The 25892-nt window shown below is 39.9% G+C and overlaps 1 protein-coding gene across 7 annotated transcripts in view; it reads left to right on the top strand.

The window, feature by feature from the left end:
* The window catches only part of cdh12 (cadherin 12), an 868710-nt gene that overhangs the window by 829417 nt on the left and 13401 nt on the right, over positions 1-25892 (top strand). For all 7 annotated transcript variants that reach the window (XM_062977611.1, XM_008114209.3, XM_008114208.3 and 4 more), the window contains 2 exons: positions 2692-2945; positions 22101-22237. In XM_062977611.1, the coding sequence (XP_062833681.1) occupies positions 2692-2945; positions 22101-22237 (391 nt within the window). The remainder of the gene's footprint in view (positions 1-2691; positions 2946-22100; positions 22238-25892) is intronic.

Here is a 25892-nt window from a genome sequence, read left to right as displayed (position 1 = left end):
CTTCGATGAAAGAGAGGAAAAAGGAGAGATAAGACAAAAAGCTAAAGGCTTTAGTAGAGGCTCAAAGCTCAGAGCCACCCTAAAAGAAAAGCACTCTCGCCAAATGGTGCGCACCCACCCACCTGCTCTTTCCAACTCCCAGTCTCACTAAATAAAATATCCAAAAAATAAAGGAAAATAAAAAAGATTCAATGCTTGAAACCAAGCCAAGCCAAAAGCTAAAGCTGAGAGCAAGCTGCAAAGCAATCAGACTAAAGCACCTCTCGGGCTCGGGCTGTGGCGCAGGCTGGAGAGCAAGCCAGCTGTAACCAGCTGCAATGAATCACTCTGACCAGGAGGTCATGAGTTTGAGGCCCGCTCGGAGCCTATGTTTGTCTTATCTTTGTTCTATGTTAAAAAGGCATTGAATGTTTGACTATATGTGTAATGTGATCCGCCCTGAGTCCCCTTCAGGGTGAAAAGGGCGGAATATAAATGCTGTAAATAATAAATAAATAAATAAATAAATAAATAGAACCAGGAAACCACTGAGAAATGGAGACGGGCACCCCATTAAATAAACACAGCTTTTGTAAGACACGAGATGGCTTTTTTCTATTTTGATTGGCCCAACCCCTGTGTGAGCATGCAGCAGCCTCTTTGCATGCAGAAGGAGCCACCACTGGCAGCCACATGGTCTGGCTCTGTCACAAAAAAAAAACCATGGAGGTGGAGCCCTTGGAGTTACAGGTGTCTGAAGAAGCTGAAGCAGCCAAAGGAAAATGGCCAAAATGAATCCATGCACAAGTCCACCAGATAGCCTTTCTGATGCCTTTTAAATCCTATGATTTCAGCATTCTACATTAGTTCAATGGGTCTACTGTAGTTGGGACCAATGAATAGGCATCAGACCATTGCAAAAATACTTGACTGCCCACAAATATTGTAGATTTTTTTCCAAAGCAGATTTTGCAAACTTTCTGGTTAGTCTAAATCTCACATGCATTATTAAATCCAGAGCTTGTGAAGGTGCTAAAAACATTCCATTCTGCTGGCCCATTCAAAGTTACTGCAACAGTCAAAACTTTTTTTTCTCCTTGTTCAGTACAGAGCTTGGAAAACTAAATTTCCCAGACAGGAATATTTTTCTCACTTGTATCAGATTAAATGTTCATTATTTGAAAGGCATGCATTCAGCTATTTTGATTTATGTTTACCATATTACATTTCATGACATCACCAGAACTCCTCTCATCAGGAAATGAGCCCCAGGCTATATCTACATAGCCATATAAAATCCAGATTATCTATTTTGATCTGGATTATAGGAGCCTCCAGTGGCCTAGGGGATAAAAGCCTTGTGACTTGAAGGTTGGGTTGCTGACCTGAAGGCTGCCAGGTTTGAATCCCACTCGGGGAGAGCGTGGATGAGCTCCCTCTATCAGCTCCAGCTCCATGCGGGGACATGAGAGAAGCCTCCCAGAAGGATGGTAAAACATCAAAACATCCGGACGTCCCCTGGGCAACGTCCTTACAGACGGCCAATTCTCTCGCTCCAGAAGCAACTCCGGTTGCTCCTGACACGAAAAAAAAATCTGGATTATATGATATTGTAGATTTATATAATCCAGTTCAAAGTAGGCAATATGGATTATCTGCTTTGATAATCTGGATTATATTGCAGTGTAGAAGGGCCCCAGCCTTATGTTCCAATCCTGAAATCACAGGACCGGGGAGGATGCTGCCGGGATGCTTTTGTTCAGATAGATGATATAAGCATTTTTCGACATCTGATAAAGTTTAGCTACAATGAAGAAAACAATTTCAATCAAATGTGAACTAGAAATGATGTTTGGGTATGTCTTTTTATGAATTCTGCAAGAAAATAATTTCAATGAAACTGTTAGCAATTGTCAAAAGATTTTCATGTGTTCCTGTTGAAATACAATATTCAGCTATATTTCTGTTTCTTTATCTTCTTTGCTTATATCTTGCAAATTCATAATGAACCTGTTCTTGCTATCTATAAAATATATGTCAAAAAAGTAGATATTGCATCCATGTTTGGGATGAAACATGCAGCTCATAATTGATACAGGTGGAAAGTTAAAGAAGAAATATGAATCCTTCAATAGTGTACATTGGTTCCTTTCCAGTACTATTCATTTTAAAGAATGAAAAAGATCCATGTTATTACTGAAACTGGCCACAGGATGTCAGTGTTAGCTAAGCACACAGATAGGACAGGCAATAGTATCAGAGGGCCCAATTCTGTTAAATCACCGCAGAGATTCGGTTTCTTTTTGAATGGACATCATCAGGGCAATTAGGTACATTCCCCAATGAGGCAGGGTTATTACACAGAAAACATTGTTTTCAATCACTCAGAGTTAGAGATTCAACAATATGCCTCTGGGACCAGGAGTACATCATTCAACTGAGTAATGACAGAAGTCTCCCTTGACTTTTCCTCACACTTAAATTCTTTCAATTAAGGAAATGAATTAAGAGAAAGTCCTACAGGTCATCTACCTGCTGAGCTGCTGTCTTACTTATTTATTATTCGGGCCTCTGTCTTTCTAAATCTATGTAATATCTCTGTCAAGTACATTTAACGTCTGTCCCTCTCCACCTGCAATGAGTTCACATTTTATCTATATTGTTAATCGTCCAAATGGTGTAATGTTTTGAATGTGTCTATCTTTATTGCAGCCATTAGATTTTGAAACAAAGAAGGCATACACTTTTAAAGTAGAGGCGTCAAATGCCCATCTTGATCATCGCTTCCATTCTGCTGGCCCATTCAAAGATACTGCGACAGTCAAAATAAATGTGTTGGATGTGGATGAACCTCCAGTTTTCAGCAAACATTTTTATACCATGGAAGTTTATGAAGATACTCCAGTTGGAACAATTATAGGAGCTGTGACTGCTCAGGACCTTGATTTTGGCAGTAGCGCCGTCAGGTAAGAAAATACTTTATGCTGATGCTACTCAAACAGGTAATCTGTTGACTGGTGCTGAGTTGTGATCCACTGGCTCATGATCCACCGATAAATTCAAGGGAAAAAACTAGAATAGCTGTAGCCAATTGGCACACAACTAATATTGATCTTTAGTCTAGGAAGCAGGAAAAATCTGCCCCCTCCCCGTCACACACACTTCATATAGCATAGAAGCACCGTTCTGTGCCGTAGTAATACAATGACCTTAGCAAGACATCCAAAAGTAGAAGCCTCAAATCAGGGCTGGCCGGAGAAAATAGAAAATATAAAGCGGGTTGGGGAAATTGCGCCCCCCCTGCCGGTGCCGCAGGAGGCGTGGCCATGTGCCGTGGGAGGCACATGGCCACGCCTCCCACGGTGCCGGCGGGCCCCGCCTCCCGCGCCCTGGCCCGCCTCCCGCGCTGCTTGCCCTGACCCCGCCTCTCATGCAGCGTGGGAGGCGGGGCCAGGGCGTGCTGGGTGGGAGGCGGGGCACCGCCCTGACGGTGCCCCGTCTCCTGCCCAGTGTGCCCTGGCCTGGCTGGCCTTGCCCAGCCGGCCATGCTGTAGTGGGGGAAAGCTCGCTCGTTACCGAACAGGCCTTCCTGTTCACCGGCGAGCGAGCCCATTGTCCCCGCTGGGGGGGGGAAGCCTGATGGGGCCCCCCACGGGACCTGCGCCCGAGGCGGTCGCCTCACGTGGCCTCCATGTTGGGCCAGCCCTGCCTCAAATGGAAAAATACGCTTCAAGAAATCAAAAGAATATATTTTGGATTCAAAACTAGAAATCAGCAATTTGGTTCCTCTGCTAGCCCAGATGTCAGAGTTTTACAAAGATAATTCATCAGTTAAGTTTAAATTTCTTCAGTCTTTGTTCAGACATCATTCATTTCACTACATAACACCAATAGGATTCCCAAGGTTTGGTATCTAATTTGGAGACTATTTGAGAATCATTTTTAGATTACATATTACTCATTGTAGGAGCAGGCAAAGCCTAAAGTGGCCTCCTAGGACCTCATCACATTAGATAAATTACACATCCTATTACACTTCCTTTATGCAGCCAGCATGGAGGCTGCCAGATCTCATCCCACAGTGCACATCAACTTCTGGCAGGGTTCAATGCCAGCTGTGGTGAGGAAATGTGGTAGGAGGGAAAAACCTCAACACGGGAGACTACCCATGTTCAGATGGAGACTTGTGGCAACAATGCAGGATCACAATGAAGGGCAAGTGGGCAAGTGGGTGGTGTGGGGGTGTTGGGCATTGGGTGACAGATTCACCCCGCTGCCCCACAATTTGTTCCACTGCCCTTTGCCACCACCCCCCATTCCTTGCATCTAGGATCTCAATGTGATGAGGTCCTTAGTCTCCTCCTGTTGTTCCCATGTGCTTAGTATTGGGGCTAATTATGGGAATTAAGAAGGAGGAGAAAATTAGAGTGCTGTGGGTAGGAATGAAAAAGCGCAGAGAGATCAGCCAGGGGTACAAGTCCCAGATCAATGTAAGACTGTTCAGAGATCATGTTGCCCTGGGGATTGTAAGATTATCTGGCCTGTTGCATCTGTTGTAGTTGTAGTGGATGTTGGTTTTGTCCTCATTTTTCTTTAAAATGCCATTTAGAATAATAACATTAGTACTACAAAGAATTGAAAATGAGTATTATTCAGCCAAAAATATAATTCAGATTTAGATTAAGCTTAAAATTGACATTATGAATGAGTATAAAATCCACATGAAAGTATACATAAATCTAGGCTACAGAGTATAATATAGTTAAAGGGTAGATTATTGACTCTATATTCTTGCTTCATTATCAGAGTTTAACAAATGACAATAAAATAGTTTAAGATGATGTGCCTCATCCAAAATTAAATAATGAGCTGCCCAATGGAGAATCATCCGCTTATGTTTTATCAAAGAAAGGGAATTCTTAATTACTGCTTTTGAAAATTGGCTTATGACACATTTAATTTGATGCACTCCAGTAAAGCAGCCTACATTAATTTCTGAGAATCAGATAGTTTAGTGTCAAGTTGGGAGACATGTTCTAAAAGACAATGAAAGAAATAATCAGTTAGTCACCCCAGGCTGAGAAAAATGGCCAGCATTGTGATGTTAAAGCAGCTTGACCAGAGCATCCTGCTAGCAAATTTACATAAGACTATTTATGCCTGGTTATGTAAATATTGCCTTTATTCACTCTCACGTGTTTTCAGCCTTGCACAAGGCAGAGTCAAAGGGAACTTGGTGCCATCAATGAAGATGAACACTTTTCTTATCTGGCATTTGCTGGTTTTGCCCATAGTATCTCCTTGGCCAAGAAGCACTGTTGTCTCTACTTGCATAAACACTAGGGGTTGCACAGTGACATTTTTCAAAACACGATCTGGGAAATCTAGATTTCAGTAAATGAATCTCTGAAAATGGAATGGGTTATAGAGTTTGGATTGGCTCTGCCAAAATGAACCATGTGGTGGCCGAAATTAGCTGCCTTTGGTTGCTTTCAGCTGTGCCATTCATCCAATGCCATTCATCCCATGAGGGTCTTCCTCCAAGGGCAAACCAAGAATGAGCAACTTGGAAGTCCCTGAACAGACTCAGAAGTGGAGTGGGCAGATCTAAAGACAACTTGGCAAGGTGGCATTACCTGGAGGAATCCTCCACCTTGTGTGACTGTGGAGCAGAACAAACAACTCCCCATATGTATGCTTTCCCACAATGTCCTGCCTCATGCACGGAGGAGGAGTTGTTTAAAGCTATGGACAATGCGGTTGCTGTTGCCCGTTTTTGGTCTAAAACTATTTAGTTGCTTGTGATTTCCTTTTTTTTCATCATTTTAAAATGTATTTGTTATGCAATGCTTTTGACACGAAATAAATAAAGCTGTGCCATGGCAGCACCCTTTGCTGTCTGCTTGCTGCAAGCCCCAGGAGCCAAGAAGGCCACTCCTTCACCCGCACAGACACCAAAAGAAGGGGAAGGAGCCAAAGTGTGCATGCAGCCTGCTGAGTCTCGTGAGGTGAAGCCACATCGTTCTGCCTGCCCTGATCCTTCTATTGGTGTGACCCTTTGGATGCCTGCGCATGAAGGGCAGGGGGTAAGGCTTCCAGCTGGCCCCAGGAGCCAAGGAGGAAGAGGAGAAGGTGGCTTTGCCAGCAAGCGGCCAGCAAAGGTGTCTGGGGAATGAAGGCATCTTCCTCCTTGGCTTGCTGGGGCTATCGCCTCCCCAGAACTGTCTACCTCACCGGCCGCTTGCCGCTTGCTCCAAAGTAGAGGAGGAGGAGAAGGCAGCCTCCTTTGCCCTGGCTCACTGGGGCCTCCCTCTCAGTGGAGCCAGCCTTAGCCCCGCCCTCACAGAGCTCGTTTCCCCCTCCCTCGCTCTCTCTCTCTCTCTCTCTCTCTCTTTCTCTTCCACCCTTCCTTCTCGTTGCCTGGTCTTTCTCCCCCTTCCTTCTTGTACTATCTTTCTATTCTCTCTTCCCCGCTCTGCCTATTCTTTCAAAGCTCCTTTCTTACTTCATTTTTGCACATTCTTTCTAGTCACTTTCCCCTCTATCTAACTTTTCTTTCTCCCCTCTCTTCTTTTACCTTTTTCTTTTTCCTTTACTTCTATTTGCCTTTTATTTTAAGGCTTTTTAAAATTCTCTTTCCCTCTTTTGGACTTTTCTTTCAAGGCTCCTCTCTCACTTTCCTTCTTCTACCTTTTTTCCATTCTCTTTCTGCTGCGCATTACATTTGCCAGCAGATCCTTTTTTGGTTTCAGGGTCTTGAAAACTGAAGTGCACGTTAGATTTGATGGCACATTAAATTCAAGTAAATACAGTAATAAACTGCAATTTTTTTCTTGTTGTGATAGGAGTAGGGCAATAAATTGCTGCTAATTTTCTTCATGAAGTAAACAATGAGTAATTTTATCAATTTTTATTCCTTTGCAAGAAAGATTTTGAAAATGACACAGTTTGTGAACCTTATTCACAGTTCAGAACTTATTTCTATGTAAGCTTCAAACTGCATTAAATGGCCAATGTAGATGGTGCCTTGGTCATTCTTCCTACTACTCATTTCCTAGTGAACCTCCCTGTATCAGTAAGGGCAGAATCACCCCTTTTTTTCTAAATAGAAACTGATTTTTCCTAGGGACATCACCTGAGTTTGTAATCCATGTGAAATAGCCTGGAGTCTTAAACTTGTTTCCCAAACATTTTTGATTTTGCTGTCTATTTTAATATATGTGAGTGCTGATGTGGAGATAGCATTTAAAAAACAACAACACAGAGTCGTTAAGTTTCAGAAGATAATTTGCAGTGTCTTACTCTGATAGTGCTTTTTTTCCCCTTTTCCCTAACTGAAGGAACGACAATATTTGCAGTTGTTAGTTACTGATGTATTAGACTTTGCTACTCCATAAGGTTTATATCCTCTTAATTGAAACTAGAAGTCAATAAACAGAAGTTAGTAAAACATAAATTTGTTAAAAATAGTTGAATGTGATTACAATATCCGAACGCATTACAACTTACAGCCATTATGCTGTGTTGGCTTTTTAAAATCTAGTTTGCCTTGTCAAAGTAAAGAATGGTTTGTGTTGGTTTTATAATATTTTAAAGGAAGAACTTGCAAAGCATAATGCAGTTGGGGAGGGGGAGGGATAGGTCTTTAAGGCAACATGGCAAGAGAATAAGTGTTTTTGTTCACAATAGCCAATATAATGTGCTGTGCCATTCAGTTTCATTGCAAATTAATTCATTTTCTCTGCGATGTTTTCCATATGCGGCTTTAGCCATCACAATGCCTATTACACAAATCTGTAATCTGCAAAACAATGGATAGGGAAATAAAAGACAGATCTATGCTTTGTGCAGAAGACAGCACAACTCCAGAGAACAAAGCAGCCCAAAACAGCACACATTAGCAGAAGTAACACTAGTCGTGGCAATTTATTACACTTTATCAGGCAAAAAGACTTAAAAATCTGTTGTCTTTGACATATGGGGATTGGAGGATAATAGCTAAATGATAGCAGAAGGAAATCCACTTATTTAAAGAATAGAGAATAAGGAAAATGCTTTGCACAAAGTCATTGAAAATGCTGAGGTTTATTTTTCTTGTTTGGATAGAATCAAACAAGCTGAAGTTTCTAAGAAGACAGGAGTTTATTGTTCAAGGATGAAAGATGTCAAGAATATGGAATTAAAAAGGCAAATATTGAATAAAAAGAATGGAGAATGAGATAGATGATAGAGATGAGGCAGGTTAGCTTTATGTTTTCAGACACCGTTTTTCCACCTATTCTACTCTTATCTATTTGTTTGTTTTATTTAATTTGTTTTCCCACACTATGAGAGGAATTAAAGGGATCAACAATGAACCCGCCAAAAAAACAAGTAAAATTATAATGAAAAACATTAATTGAAACATACAGAGAAATTAAAAGCACTTACAGTACATTAACATAGGAATAATTCATACTCGTTGATAAGAAAGATCTTTCTTATTCTTATTCTTTTCCTATTATATCTGTGGGGGGGAGGGATAATATTTGTCTGCCAACAGAAAGGCAGTTAAGGAGGGGCAAGTCCACTTGGACAAAGAGCCTGGGGAAAACCACAGAAAATGCCCATTTTCATGGTTCCATCAAACATTTCTCTGCCAAGTTTGAAATTATGGAAGGCCTTGAGACTAAAATTGTTGTGGTTCAGTCTGTTGATGATGAAAGGGGATTTCGGGAACAGTAGTTTGTTCTAGGAAATGTGTAGCCGCAGTTTGTCCCAGGGAATGTTGTTGACATAGAAAGGCAGGTAGATTCGGGAGCTGAGGATGGCTTGGGAAAACAGACGGAAGGGAATGTGGAAAGTTCTCAGTTGAGCAAAGATAAGGATGACCTTCTACAGGAGTCTGAGAATTGTCAACAGAGCTCAGATGGTAGCGAGGGGGATGATTGCTTGTTAGACAGAGAATCCAGATTAAAGTTGAGATCAGGCCTCCTTCGTAGAGTGAAATTTGCAGAGAAACAAGAGTGCACAGGAATGTGTTTATGTCTTGCAAGGAGGGTTAAAAGAGATGTAATTTGGGAAAGATTCCAGTCAGAGCAACCTTGCTTTTAGAGAATCAACTTTTGCCTTGTTTTCGGTTCAAGCCTCATGCCTAGAATCTGTGTTTGGATTACTTCTGACGCTCATGTATTCATGTTATCTTGGATTTACTGTGCTATTTTTGGGATTTTAGACTAATATCCACGAAATCATTTAACTGTGTTTAAGGATTGCACTTGCAATTGGTTTTTACTTATTTTTCTGCTTTTTAATAAATTTTGCTATCTTTCTTCAATAAACTGAAAAGACTCAAGCCTGCTGTGGTGGAGTTTGTGTTTTGGAGCAAGGTGAACCAGTGCTGAGGTGTGACAAAAATCTGGAGTGGTCCCATGTAGTCTCTTGTATAGCCTAGATACCAGCTGGATAGGACATTGTAGGTTGTACCCAGCACATTGAGTAGAACCCGAACAGTGATAGCCACTGAAGTTGTCCAAAAAGCTGGTAAAATGTTCCACATAACTGACCTATTAAGTGGTTATAACATTCTTGTAAAGAAAACTCCATGATATTTGTATTACTGTAGTCCAAATGTGATGTCACTGTGGCAATGTGTAACCATGGTCATCTCTGAAAAATTCCAGAATGGATGGAATTGGTGTACTAGTCTCGGCTGTGCAACCACATTCTTGACCACTACTAAAACCTGGGCATCCACATTGATGACCTAATCAGACGGGGCTTGTTTCAGTGCCATATGCCTATTCAGAGATAGTTTAGCCATGGAGCCTACCGGCTCCCATCCCACAACATGATACTATTTCTGGCAGGGCTCTGTGGCTTAACTATTGCAGAACTGGTGTATGCTGCATGGTGGCAATGCGGAAGACTTCCCATGTTGCACTAGCAACAGTGGGGGGCGGGGAACTGGAGGGGCAACACTTCCCCCTGTGGAATGGGGATGATGGACATGGATCTGATCTGATTTTGTCTCACCAGAAACACTTCTATCTCCCTCGTTTACATATTATTTTGCCATAAATGTCCATCCATCTCTTCTTTCATCTTTCCTATTCATCTCTTCCAACCCAGGTTATTATTGCTTGAAAAATACAAAATAGGTCAATTCAAGGGCCGGACTGTGGTGCAGCTGGTTAGTAGCCAGCTGCAATAAAACGCTATGACCAAGAGGTCATGAGTTTGAAGCCAGCCCATGTCGGAGTGAGCACCCAACCATTAAAAAAAAGCCCTGCTCGTTGTTGACCTAAGCAACCTGAAAAATAGTTGCATCTATCAAGTAGGAAATTTAGGTACCGCTTATGTGGGGAGGCTAATTTAACTAATTTACGACACCATAAAAATTGTCCAGCAGAGTTTGGAATGAGGAAGTATCCATTGAGGACTCGGTGCTACAGTGGATGATGAAGCATCTGCTCCCCCTGTGGCCGGAATTGAGCATACCCTCATTAAACTGAAAGCTGGAGAATGTTAAATTGCCTCTGTGTCTCTGTCTCTGTCTCTCTGTTCATATGGCATTGAATGTTTGCATATGGCATTGAATAGAAATATTGTAAATAAATAAATAAATAATCACAATCATGTTTGGTTATCACAACCCATCAAAATGATTAATGATTTAGGGACATAGCCACCCAGAAATTTTTGAAGAAGATCATATGTAAATAGAGTAGTGTGCTACTCTCAGTGCTTTTCCTTCTCTTGTGTCCATCAGGCCTAAATGCAAAGGAGATAGCTATAGTGCCAATGAAAATTCAGCATTAAGCAACTTGAAAACAAGTTCAGTTCTGAGATTTCCAGCTTTGTGTTTTCAAGTCACTACAGAGCTGTCACACAAACTTATTACACAGACTCTTCTTTTGTGATTGGTCAATTTCTATACAGCGATATGATTGCTTTCATTGTGATACTTACTGTGCACCTTGTGATCTCTGGTTTTGCTTCAGACATTGATTTGAAATTTCAACAAAAGCCCAGTTCATAAATCATCTGATATTATTTGAACTTTTGTTTTCATTTTTTTAACTCGCATTGGCTATGACTGTAAAATCCAAGACCTTCAAAAGAAATCCCTCTCACATGCATGCAGCCTATACACTGTCAAAACTTGATGAAATTGCAGATTTGCTAACCCTTTAAGAGGACATTGCAGACATTGGAAATAAGTAATAAGTGGAGTGCCGCATGCTTCCATTCTCAGCTTAATTCTGTTCAACATCTTTATTAAGGACTTAGATGAAGGGCTAGATTGCATGATCATCAAGGCTGCAGACAATAACAAATTGGGAGGGATAGCTAATACTCCAGAAGACAGGAGCAGAATTCAAAACGATCTTAACAGATTAGAGAGATGGGCTAAATCTAACAAAATGAAGTTCAAGAGGGACAAATGCAAGATACTCCACTTAGGCAGAAAAAATGAAATGCAGTAATACAGAATGGGGGATGCTTGGCTCGATAGCAGTAAGTGTGAAAAAGATTTTGGAGTCCTTGTGGACAACAAGTTAAACATGAGCCAGCAATGTGATGCAGCTGCTAAAAAAGCCAATGGGATTTTGGCCTGCATAAATAGGAGTGTAGTGTCTAGATCCAAGGAAGTCATGCTACCTCTCTATTCTGCCTTGGTCAGACCACACCTGGAATCACACTGTGTCCAATTCTGGGCACCGCAAATTAAGAGAGATGTTGAAAAGCTGAAATTTGTCCAGAGAAGGGTGACTAAAATGATCATGGGTCTGGAGAACAAACTCTATGAGGAACGGCTTAAAGAACTGGGCATGTTTAACCTGCAGAAGAGAAGACTGAGAGGAGACATGATAACCATGTATAAATATGTGAGAGGAAGTCATAGGGAGGAGGGAGCAAGCTTGTTTGACTAGGACATGGAACAATTGTTTCAAACTACAGGAAAGGAGAATCCACCTGAACCTTAGGAAGACCTTCTTAACTGTGAGAGCTGTTCAGCAGTGGAACTCTCTACTTGTGTGGTGGAGGCGCCTTCTTTGGAGGTTTTAAAAAGAGGTTGGATGGCCATCTATTGGAGATGCTTTGAATGTGGTTTTCCTGCTTTTTGGCAGGGAGTTGGACTGGATGGCCCAGGACATCTTTCCCAACTCTATGATTCTATGATTAGGTAAATAGATATTTATATTTTAAATCCTGAGAGTTTGGGGCCTTTAAATGAAGGGAACTTCTAAAAAAAAATCTTAGCACTATGAGGAAAATTGCCATTCTTTTTTCCTATTGTGAGGGGATCAGGATTACGGTTTCAGAAGTACTAGTGTTGAGAATTTTTCATTGAAAGCATTATTTCCATTTGGAAAGTGTTTTCTTTTATTCATAAAGTATAACCTTTTCTTTTTATGTATCCTTTGGATCATTGTTTTGAAAATGACCTACGTGGTCTTCAGTAGGTCACCTGTACCGTTTCAAAGACCTTGGAACAACCTTTTGAGGGAGGGAGGATGAGTCTTTATTTAAGACCATTTTTACAGTGGGGAAGAGCAATCTGTGTGACTATGGAGCACATCATAGAGGTGTCCTAATAGATTCTGTACTACCATCTGTCTGTCTGCCCGCCTGTCTCTATCTATCTATCTATCTATCTATCTATCTATCTATCATCATCATACAGTTTATAGAGAACTGTAGACTGATGAAGCTGCCCATTTTTGATTTCTAAAGATCATATTGAAATTCAATATAAGTTGAATTAAGTTTAAAATGAAAGTCGGCACATACATTGCTTACCTATATAATATTATGTATTAATGGGACATATGCAGAATTTTTCAATGGACAGAGTTGAAGTCAAATTTGACATTGGTAACCTTGTACTTCAAAGATGACTGTTCACTGAAGAGTGAAGGCAAACAATTGTAGTTGGTGCACACTCAAAGCTTCAATAAGATTGTTATGGGTTGGAAAGTTGCTAAGTGTTTGTCAGACCACAAGGCATAATTATTGGGTTCAGTTCAGCATGCCATAATTACTTATTCGGCTAATCCATAATGCCCTACTGAGTTTAGGATAGATTCATACTGTGATAAAATGCCAATGGATTAATAGTTTTAGACTACATAACACCCACATTTTGAACTTTAAAATCCTTAAAGTTTGTTGGTTTGTTATGTTCTCTAGCTGCTTGCATGAGGATATATTATGACTTGAGCAAACCCCCACCCATTTTTTGTAAGTGCTCAATGAGCAAAGCACTCATTGATTTGACAGGATTTAAATCTAATTTACATGGATAGTTGTGTAGGTTCTGAAGACTAAAATGAAGTGACATGAGGAAAATAAAACTGCTAATCCTTCCCGAGGAGCAATACATTTCATGTTCCAATTTTAGCAAACATCTCCTCCATGTAAGAGTAAAACAGAATAATAATAATAAATGTTTGCGCTCCAATTATCAGCACTTCTGTTTACAAGCTTCATCACTCTCTATCATCTTCCAAGACTTATTGTGCATTTACTTAACAAACTCTCCTGCCAGATCATGACAGATTTGTATTTTTCATAATGCAGCAAACAGCTTGACAAGAGGTGCTGATTTTTGAAAATGCTGATTCAGTTGTAATGATTAACAAGCTGCTGGGTTATGTCAACATATACAGTCAGCCCTCAATATTTGTGGATCTAGTTTTTCTGAATTTTGTTATTCATGGATTTGATAAATATGGCCTCTCTAGGAAACTCTAGCACTATTCTATGGTCAATGTGCTATGAAACACAGCCATACCATCTCATCACATTGAGAGAGGAAATCATAGGTGACCGTTTCTTTAAGAATAGAGAATCAATCCTCTTATAATGTCAGCCATTCCATTTTGAGTTCTGCCTCCCCATCACACTCACACTCACTCGTGGAACCTTAAGAGCTGACAATACATTCATCTTTTATATCCATTACAAAGTCAGCAATACTTTTTAAAAAAATAAGGAGAAACAACAATATCTGAAAACCAAGCAATCCCTTGCCCTGCCCAAAGCCCTTTACATTAAAGGAGACTAAAACCAGTTTAAAACCACTTCTTTCCATAGGATCCTATTGTTCTGTCCCAAATCCCATAGGATACAAGAGACAATGATCCAGGTTAAAACCATTGCTTTCTATGGGATCCTATTGTTCTGCACTAAAATCCATAGGATATAAGACTGCTGTCACAGGGCCGTAGCCAGAAAAAAATTTCGGGAGGGGTTTTGAAAATTTCAGGGGGGGGGGGTTGAACCCTGACCCACCTGCCCCCCGGGTTCAGACCTGTCAATATCTGCTTGAGATAGTGCCTTGAGGGACTCTTAATGTTTTACGTCTCATAGACTTAGCATGGGGATTTGGTTAACCAATTAAAATTCATGAGTAAACCAGTTTTTTTTAACCTGAAATTTGGGGGGGGGGGGGTTCCTAGATTTGTGTGTGGATTTCTTTTCTTCCATTTCCTTCAGTACCTCTGGGAGCCTGTAACGATAAGGGCCCTCCCGGTATGAAAGCCCACCCACAACAAAAGCAAACAGAAGCCAATCTTGGCTCCTCCTCCCCTATACAGCATCACAGTTGAATTTTTTTTAAATTTTCATTTATTTTTGTGGGCCTGACTGGGAGATGGGGACCTGAGGGACAGTGGGTGGGGTGCACTTTTTATGTATATTGTATCACTCAGATGTTATAAAATTATTACTACTTAAAAGCAGTTGTTTGCAATTATTGTTCTTAGGCTTTCAAAATTACCAACAAAATGCTACAATAAATTTCACAAACCACCAGATCTACTACTGTGGACAAAAGAAACACCGAAGAAATGGAGAAGCCTTCATAATTAATAATAAAGTTGCTAAAGCCATGCTTGGATACAACCCAAAAAATGATAGAATGATCTCAATTTGAGTTCAAGGCATTACAGTGATCCAAATATATGTCCCAACCACAGCTGCTGAAGAAGCAGAAGTAGATCAGTTCTATGAGGATCTGCAGCACCTACTGGATAATACACCAAAAAGAGACATTATTTTCATTACAGGAGATTGGAATGCTAAGGTGAGCAGTCAAATGACAACCAGGATCACAGGAAAGCATGGTTTGGGACAACAAAGTGAAGCAGGACGTAGGCTGATAGAATTTGCCAGGAAAACTCACTGTGCATAACAAACACTCTATTCTAACAACCTAAAAGATGGCTTTATATGTATATGGACTTCACCACAAGGTCAACACCGAAATCAGATTGACTACAACATTTGCAGCCAAAGGTGGCAGACATCCATCCAGTCAGTGAAAACAAGACCAGGAGCTGACTGTAGTTCAGATCATGAACTTCTTATTGCAAAATTTAGAATCAGACTAAAGAGACTGGCAAAAATACACAGACCAGTTAGATATGATCTTACAAATATTCCTAGTGAATATGCAGTGGAGGTGAAGAATTGATTTCCGGGATTAGACTTGATAAATAGAATCCCAGAAGAATTATGGACAGAAGTTCACAACATTGTTCAGGAGGCAGCAACAAAGTATGTCCCAAAGAAAAAGAAAACCAGGAAGACAAGATGGTTGTCTGCTGAGACACTGGAAGTATCCCAAGAAAGAAGGAAGGTGAAAGGAAACTGTGATAGGGGGAGATATGCCCAATTAAATGCACAATTCCAGAGATTAGCCAGAAGAGACAAGGAACTATTTTTAAACAAGCAATGCATGGAAGTAGAAGAAAACAATAGAATAGGAAGGACAAGAGTCCTCTTCCAGAAAATTAGAAACATTGGAGGTAAATTTCATGCAAAAATTGGCATGATCAAAAACAAAGATGGAAAGGAACTAACAGAAGCTGAAGAGATCAAGAAAATGTGGCAAGAATATACAGAAGATCTGTATAGAAAGGATAATAATTTAGAGGATAGCTTTGATGGGGTGGTGAGTGAATTAGAACCAGACATGCTGAGGAGTGAGGTTGAATGGGCCTTAAGAAGCATTGCTAATAACAAGGCAGCAGGAGATGACAGGATCCCAGCTGAGTTGTTTAAAATCTTGAAAGATGATGCTGTCAAGGTGATGCATGCCATATGCCAGCAAATATGGAAAACACAAGAATGGCAATCTGACTGGAAAAAATCAATTTATATCCCCATAGCAAAAAAAGGGAAACACTAAAGAATGGTCAAACTTTCATACAGTGGCACTTATTTCACATGCCAATAAGGTAGTGCTCAAGATCCTACAAGGTAGACTCCAGCAATAGATGGAGCGAGAGTTTCCAGATGTACAAGCTGGGTTTAGAAAAGACAGAGGAAAGAGAGACCAAATTGTCAATATCCGCTGGATAATGAAGGAAGCTAGGGAGTTTCAGAAAAACATCTTTGTATGTTTTATTGACTATTCTTAAGCCTTCGACTGTGTGGATAATAAATTGTGGCAAGTTCTTGGATACCAAGTCACCTTGTCTGTCTCCTGAAAAATCTGTACAACGACCAAGTTGCAACAGTAAGAACAGACCACAGAACAACAGACTGATTCAAGATTGGGAAAGGAGTACAGCAGGGCTGTATACTTTCACCCTACCTATTCAACTTGTATGCAGAACACATCATGCGACGTGCGGGGCTTGACAAATCCAAGGCTGGAATTAAAATTGCTGGAAGAAACATTAACAACTTTATGTATGCAGATGACACCACTCTGATGGCTGAAAGTGAGGAGCCTTATCACCAAGGTGAAAGAAGAAAGTGCAAAAGCTGGGTTGCAGTTAAACATCAAGAAAACCAAGATGATGGCAACCAGACTGATTGATAACTGGCAAAGAGAGAGAAAAAACATGGAGGCAGTGACAGACTTTATATTTCTAGGCACAAAGATCACTGCAGATGCAGACTGCAGCCAGGAAATCAGAAGACGTTTACTTCTTGGGAGGAGAGCAATGACCAACCTCAATAAAATAGTGAAGAGCAGAGACTGGCAACGAAGGTCCACATAGTGAAAGCAATGGTATTCCCCATAGTAACTTATGGAGGCAAGAGCTGAACCATAAGGAAGGCCGAGCGAAGTAAGATAGATGTTTTTGAACTGTGGTGTTGGAGGAAAATTCTGAGAGTGCCTTGGACCACAAGAAAATCCAACCAGTCCATACTCCAGGAAATAGTGCCCGGCTGCTCACTGGAGGGAAGGATATTAAAGGCCAAGATGAAGTATTTTGGCCACATCATGAGAAGACAGGAAAATTTTGAAAAGATCATGATGCTGGGGAAAATGGAAGGAAAAAGGAAGAGAGTCTGACCAAGGGCAAGATGGATGGATAGTATCCTTGAAGTGACTGGCTTGACCTTGAAGGAACTGAGAGTGGTGACGGCCGACAGGAAGCTTTGGTATGGGCTGGTTCGTGATGTCACGAAGAGTCAGAAGCAACTGAATGAATAAACAACAACAAACATTTGTAAAAATTTTCATAATCTTGTAAATAGAAAGAGAGAAAAATCCTTCATTTTTCAGATTGGCATGAATAAGCAGAGGCTTACATCCCCGTTGAAAGCTTCCAGGATCTAGTATCACTTTCCTGCAGCTTTATGGTTTTCTTGAAATATACCACAGCTATTGGGAAGCAACAGAATATATATCTGAATGGATTAATCTACTCTGGATTCTATTGAAAGCAGAAAGGAGATTTGAAAGGTGCTGAATCTTATTGCTTATAATAGCATCAGCATCTTGAATAGTCTAATTGATTTTTCGGCTGAAACCCAGATCATATATAGCATCTCCAGTGATATGGAACTTACCAGCTACTTCTGTCCAATGATAAATTGCTTTACAAACAATATGCTGTACCTGAATTTAATAAGATAGTTAATGCCATTCTCTCAAGTCCAGACTGTTCTATGTTGTTGAGATTCACTAATGTTATCTATTTTTCTTTCTTGATTTTACAAATTCCTTAAGAACAGTGAGTAAAAAAACCGCCAGTCCCCAAAAGCATCTATTATGCTTCACAACACTTTATTTGCCCTCCTGCTGATTATTCAATAATAATATTGTCATTCTGCCTGTCTAGATCACTCATCCTTTACCTGCTCTGAATATTTGCCCTGCTTTTCAATAGAAGAGTTATACAAATAATCAAGTGTTCTTTTCCCAGCAGTAGTGAAAATAACATGGATCTTTACTTCCTCTTTAGTTAAAGTTCCTGATATTTACCTATTTCTAGTATTTTTGCTGTGTCTTTGATTATCAGCCATGGAATCACAAGACTAGACAAAAAGAGTTGAGTTAAAAGGGGCAACTTTATTTGACCTATATTCGATTTAAGTGAATTGAACCTGAAAGAGGGAGTAAGGGGAGAAGCAGCTTTATATGGGTCCAGCAGAGGGCAGATGTCTACACTAGACTATGTATTCAGCTTTCTTTTGGGTAAAACACCAGAGCCCTGAACACAATCCAATAGTTGGGTTACTTCATGACTTGCCACTTACTGGAAGGTACAACCAGGGCACTCTCACTGAAGCCTCAAGACCTTATAAATGAAATCACACACACACACACACACACCAACCACCCTGGGTCTGCCTCAAGTGTAGTCTTCTTTTCCACCTCTTAAGTCAGGAGGCCTGCGGAGGCACCAAAGGGGTGCCAAGATGTACACTGAAGTCTTACATTGTCCTGCCATCTAGCAAATGACAGCCTATCTATTGTCACCACCCTAAGTCAATTATCACAGTGTCACACATAAAGAATGGTAGGCAAAAACATCTAGAAAGGAAGAGAAAATTCCTACCTGGTTCTCAAGCAATTAGCAAAGCTCATACTGCACTGAAGGAGAGGGGAGAGAGTGTGCAAAATGAAGTACAGAGGGATATAAAGGGATGGTCATACAGTAGAGTCTCACTTATCCAACATAAACGGGCCAGCAGAATGTTGGATAAGCAAATATGTTGGCTAATAAGGAGGGATTAAGGAAAAGCCTATTAAACATCAAATTAGTTTATGATTTTTACAAATTAAGCACCAAAACATCATGTTATACAACAAGTTTGACAGAAAAAGTAGTTCAATACGTAGTAATGCTATGTAGTAATTACTGTATTTACGAATTTAGCACCAAAATATCACGATATATTGAAAACATTGACTACTAAAATTTGTTGGATAATCCAGAACATTGGATAAGTGAGTGTTGGATAAGTGAGACTCTACTGTACCTTAAATAGCTATAATCTCTGACATCACATTATGTGTTCTGATGACACATTGCCACATAATACATGCAAAGGATCCTGTTTCGAATCATGGAACGGCATTAAAGTCATATACTTCTGCAACATATTTACTAGGCTTGCTCAAATAATTCGATTTCCCCGTTACCCGTTATTAATTCGTTACTTTCGTTTCTTTTGAAGCAATATACGGCCTTGATTGTCCACACGTCTGGATATCGCGGTTTCGAACCGCGAGAGGCCGTTTTTTGTTATGTCGTCGTTTTTTTCGTAAGGAAAAAAAGCTTTTGCAAATCACCCAAACTCCCACCATTCAGGCCCTTTCCTTTTGCCCCTCAGCAAAAGGGGCGTCACGGGCTCAGCCAATGGGAGGGGGCGAGGGGGAAGGAGGCCGAGGAGGAGGAGGAAGACGGAGGGGGGAAATGGCCGCCGCCGCCTCGTCTCAGCTCAGGCCTGGTGTCTCTCTGTGAGGCGGGAAGGTGGCGGATGGAGCCGGGAATGGAGAGACCGAGAGAGACAGAGACACGCAGAGATGGAGGCTGGCACGGGGCCCGGCGGTGAGGAGGAAGAGGCCCGGGATGTGAGGGGGTGTGGGCCAGGCCCGTCCTCGGCTGCTCCCGGGGAGGGAGGGAGGGAGAACTATGACTCCCAGGGGCCCAGATTCGCACTCTCCCTCCCCCCAATACAAGTCTCCATACCTCGCTACATGAACTTGAATGGATACTGTGGTTGTGTTGTCGAAAGCTTTCATGGCCGGGATCACACTGTTGTGGTATGTATTCCGGGCTCTATGGCCATGTGCCAGAAGCATTCTCTCCTGACGTTTCACCCACATCTGTGGCAGATATACTCAGAGGTTTTGACGTCTGTGCGAAGCTAGGCAAGTGGGGTTTATATATCTGTGGAAGGTCCAGGGTGGGAGAAAGAACTCTTGTCTGTGGGAGGCAAGTGTGAATGTTGCAATTGGTCACCTTGATTAGCATTGAATAGCCTTGCAGCTTCAAAGCCTGGCTGCTTCCTACCTGGGGGAATCCTTTGTTGGGAGGTATTAGCTGGCCCTGATTGTTTCCTGTCTGGAATTCCTATTTTCTGGGTGTTGTTCTTTTACTGTCCTGATTTTAGCTTTTCTGTAGCTAAAAATGCATATAAAATTGATTCTATAGGGAGGATAAATGATTGGATTTCAACTCCTACAGCTTAGCTTTCTCTGCCAATAATGGTACCATACCAAACTAAAGCTCCCAAGATTCTGTAGCAGTGAGCCATCTTGGATATTGTAAGGGATTTATTATTATTATTATTATTATTATTATTATTATTATTATTATTATTAGACCTTGCTCCCAGGAAGGTGCCTTCGCTGTGGCTCCCAACTTATCTATCTACCTTTCCACATATTCTCCACATTGTGTGTATGTGTATGTATATTATATATACATGAGCCCTGATGGCGAAGTGTGTTAAAGCACTGAGCTGCTGAACTTGCAGACCGAAAGGTCCCAGGTTCAAATCCCGGGAGCAGAGTGAGTGCCCGCTGTTAGCTCCAGCTTCTGCCAACCTAGCAGCTTGAAAACATGCCAATGTGAGTAGATCAATAGGTACCGCTCTGGCGGGAAGGTAATGGCACTCCATGTAGTCATGCCGGCCACATGACCTTGGAGGTGTCTATGGACAACACTGGCTCTTGGGCTTAGAAATGGAGATGAGCACCAACCCCCAGAGTCAGACATGACTGAACTTAACGTCAAGGGATACCTTTACCTTTACCTATATACACACACACACACACTCACACATATGCAGGGACTATATATACAGTATATATCACACACACACCAATTTAACAAGGTTTCAGCCACAAAAAAAAAGGTTTATGAAGTAGAACAATGACTTTCGCAGTAAAGACAACCCAATTTAACAGGAAATAAGACTTTCAAACCAGGAACAGATTTCTGCAATTATTAAAAAATGGTTTATTATAAAAGCTATGAAAATTCGCTAAAAATCAGAGGATAAGGGAAACGTTCCAAATTTTGGTGAGCTATCAGTGTTCAATGTGTTCTACCACTGTACCAAGTTTGAAGAAGATCACTCAAAAAATGAGGGCGGGAGAGTCCTGTAAAATCTACCCTCGTGCTGTTTTTTTTGGCCACTGCGCATGCGCGTCCGCCATTAACGAATTAATTTAGAAAATAACGAATTTTCGTTAATTTCGAATTTTTTGGGGGGCAAAATTCGGAAATGACATCAGAAACGAAACGCTGGCGCCCCCTACTTTTGAAACGAGTTTAGAATCAATTTTTTCATGGATCGCTCAAGCCTAATATTTACACCACACTGATCCAGATATGTAGTCTATAAAAAGTATATGACAACTAATGAAATATATAAAGCAGCAGAATATTTATCACAAGACAACAGACCAGTGAGTAAACAATGGATATCTATTGTGAACAGAAACATGCTTGCTAAGATAGCAAGAAAACATCAGAAACAGCAGCCAGCAAAGCAAATGTCCAAATTGGATTTGTGAACAATACTAAGAAATAGAGCTTGATACAGGTTTCTCCTAATGATTCTGGGCTTTGGCAATAGAGAAGCATTTAGAATTGCACCAGGGGGGAAAAACATTTTGGATGACCATATTAGAAATTCTGTCAAAGATATTTACACTTTCTCAGCTTCTTTTTTCAAGCTCATCTTTCATTACTCCCCCTTTAGCACCCTGACCTGGCATTAAAGCAATCACTGCAACTTTAGTACAAGGGAAAATCACTTGTGAGAGCAGAATGAGAAAGCTCATTAAGCTGTTCCAAGTGCTATTATAATAAACCGCTAAACATTGTCAATTTCAGTTTTGTTTTCCTTTCCTTGCTCCCTGGCATCTGCAGGTACTTCATAGACTGGAAGAGTGATGTGGACAGCTACTTTACGATAGACGGAATGGAAGGAACTATTGCCACAAATGAATTATTGGACAGAGAGAGCACAGCACAGTACAATTTTTCAATAGTTTCAAGTAAACTTAGTAAGTATAGCAGAACAATATTATAAAAGTAGTTATCAATTAATTTTATTACTTTTTCTAAAAAATGTACAACTGCACCTTTGGTCATCATTGATGATAAAGTCTTTATCATTTTCCTTTACCAAGGGGAGTGTCCCCTGCTTTAAAATGTATATTTGTGGCCCAATTTATTTTAGGAATAGGGCTCATATTTCCAGACATAATCCACTCATTGACACCTTTTAAAAATCAATCTGATATTGTAATAAGAAGTTATGCCTACCATAGATGGATGAAATAGAAATTAGGGCATGATACATTCAGAAATATTATTTCTCCCAAGTTTTTCAAAATATGGGGATAGAATACCTTTAAGAGTTTAATCATCCTGTTTGTTCATTTTAACTTTCCTCTTTCACTTCTCTTTTCCAAATGAAAAATCTTTCTGGGAAACAATTGAATAGTTCAGCAGACACTAGGTACTAGCATCAAATGACCAGGCAACCTGGATGTTTTGGTGAGCAGTGATAAGTTTGTAATTTGCCAATACCTTCCCAGTTTTTAATCTCACCTGAATTTAGTGAATATTTCAAACACCTAGTAGATGTCTCCAGTCTCCAGTAGCAATATACAGGGTGTTTGGGAAAAAAACTCCCTAGTTTTAAGTTAAAACACATTACAACTATGGAGTTCTTTTTCAAACACCCTGTATTATTGTGAGCTATCTTTATTTTAATACAAAGGATTTAGGGATGACTTGATCTTCAGTGCATGGTTAAGAATACAGTAGAGTCTCACTTATCCAAGCCTTGCTTATCCAAGCTTCTGGATTATCCAAACAATTTTTGTAGTCAATGTTTTCAATATATCGTGATATTTTGGTGCTAAATTCGTAAATATAGTAATTACAACATAACATTACTGCGTATTGAACTACTTTTTCTGTCAAATTTGTTGTATAACATGATGATTTGGTGCTTAATTTGTAAAATCATAACCTAATTTGATTTTTAATAGGCTTTTTCTTAATCCCTCCTTATTATCCAAGATATTCGCTTATCCAAGCTTCTGCCTGCCCGTTTAGCGAGGATAAGTGAGACTCTACTGTAATTGGCTATAGGAAAGAAACATTCTTGTTGATAAGGAAAAGTGATAGCATTTGTTTGTTTATACAGAACAATATATCTTCAAGGATGTATGAATCATGTTTGGTTGTAGTTATGTTGGGTGCCTGATTTCTATAGTGTAGCATAATAGTACTGATTTTAAATCAAACTTGGCAGTGCTTCCCATGAGAATATTTGGGGAATTATAGATTTGTCTCCAGGAAATACTCGCATGGAGGAACACTGTGAGAGAAGTAATATAACCATGTAGCTGTTGCCTACAGAGTTGGCATGCGTTTGAATATCATGACAGAATTTTTTCAAGATGCTATCATTCATCAAGCCATCATAACCAAATAAATGGCCTCTACCCTACCTGGAGGTAATGCTTTATGAAGACAGATTTTCTATGTAAGATCTGTAGTGCAAATACTGCAACATTCCTTTGCACTTCCACAAAGTGTTTGTACAAACCCATGAATAAGTATGAAGTGGACTCGGTACACGTTTTACTGTGTGTTGTACGTGTGTGTGTTACCCATGTGAAACAGGCTATGTTTTATGAAATTCAAGGCAAATTCTTCTCCATCATATTTCTAAACACTGATTTCCTAGAATGGGAAATTGACAAAAACATCTTCCCGTTCCTAATCATAAATGTCTACCACCAGCTGGACTCCTGTCAGTACTCAGAAATAACAAATGAAACAGGACTTTGCCACTTTGCATGAAGAATCAGCAAAGGTCAAAACCAGGTGTCTGTCATATCAGCTGTGTGCGTCTCATCCCTGAAGCACTCTGACAGTTGTTTTCCAAAGAGCATCTGTGGCTTTGAGATGGGGCAGTATCTAGAATCAATAATGATGCTTATCTTGCTGCTCTCAAAGCAAATAATCTTTAACAGAAGTGATTTGAGATCCTGTTTAAGTCTCAGGAGATCAAGTTGTTTTTCCACTGCTACTATAAATGGTGTGCAATTTGTGCTGATAAAGACCATGTGGGAATATATAATGGAAATGAAACCACAAAGAAATGATTAATTTCTCTTCAGCATAATGTTGTCAGTTATGTTCGGTATTCTGATGTCATTATCAGAACAATCAGTTTTATCATTTTAATAGTAAACCATCCTGAGGAATTGAGTTTTCTGTATATATTTTACAAAGTTCTTCCATCCAAAGTCCTGCACTCTGTAAACTATCTTACAGGTTTTATTGAACAGCATATTTTATGGGCTATTGGGGTATGATTATTTAGTTTATGATAAAATAGAGCAAAGATTTGATTGGCTGTACAAGTTGCTACAATTAATAAAGTTTGTTTGTTTACAAATGGATTCACAATACCAGTGTTCTGAAAAAAACTGAATGTTGCTGTTCTGTTCCAAAGTCTTATGAAAATAATGAAAACTAAATGCAAATATTTATCAGTTCACAATTCTGTAGTATTTTGTTCCAGTTAGATAACAGATTTGAGGATTTGGGAGATTTTTATTTAACAACAGATAGGGAAACAATTTTAATTATACTATTGATTTCGTATAAGGTTTAGGTATAATGGAAATGACCAAAAAATCCACTCACATAAAAAAATTCCATGTCAAAAGATTTAATTATTATTTCTTCTTGAAAAGTCAATTTTTACAGGGATTTTTTTGTAAGAATGAGTAGTCATTCATTTATATCCCACTGGTCTGGAATAGTGCAACTTATATATTGTTCATTACTTCAGTGGGCAAAAAATGACTCAAATCATACACATATTACAGGTTACAAATTGAGCATGAAATTGTGTCTTGTCAACATAGATTCCGAGTATGTATGTAAGCATGATAAGATGGGCTAATGCGAGTTAACAACATGCATTCCTATATTTGTGAAAAATTTAGTATTAGTAAACACACAGGGCTGGTCGTAGATTTAGGTGCTTCACATGTATACAAGCAGTCCTTGAGTTACAAATATCCAACTTACAAATGACTCATAGTTAAGAATGGGGTGAGACAACAGAAAGTGAGAGAAATCTACCCCTCGGAAAGGAAATTAACTCCTGAAAGAGTTATCATGGAGAAAAGGTGTCTCAGCTGAAGCTTTCTCACCAATCCTTGTTTCCACAATAGCCAATATATTTTGACTGGAGCTACACTTAAAAATGTACCTGTTCTGACTTACAAACAAATTCAACTTAATAACAAACCTACAGAACCTATCTTGTTTTTCACTTGGAGACTGCCTGTATGATATTTTACACAGAATCAAAGGGTGGGCATACGCATAAGAATTTGTATAGTATAACTGTTCTTCCACAACCTGTTTATCACCCTTGAAATTTTGTGCTACAGCTAAAGTGCTGGATCATTACATATACCCAAAATATGAACTTGTGTCCTTTGCCTATCCTTCACATAAAACGTGAGTCACATGCAACTCCCCCAGATTTTGTTGGATAAGCCCTCACTAACATAACCAATGATGCCTGAGGTTGTGAATTGTAGTCCAATCATATTCAGAGGTGTAACCCATACCTGCTCTCTAACAGAGGCACACATTATTTTACAAGAAGTATATATC

Source organism: Anolis carolinensis, chromosome 4 (assembly GCF_035594765.1).
Source record: "Anolis carolinensis isolate JA03-04 chromosome 4, rAnoCar3.1.pri, whole genome shotgun sequence".
NCBI classification, from domain to species: domain Eukaryota; kingdom Metazoa; phylum Chordata; class Lepidosauria; order Squamata; family Dactyloidae; genus Anolis; species Anolis carolinensis.
The sequence above is the reverse complement of the archived record's forward strand: the minus strand, read 5'-3'. Positions and strand labels throughout refer to the sequence as shown.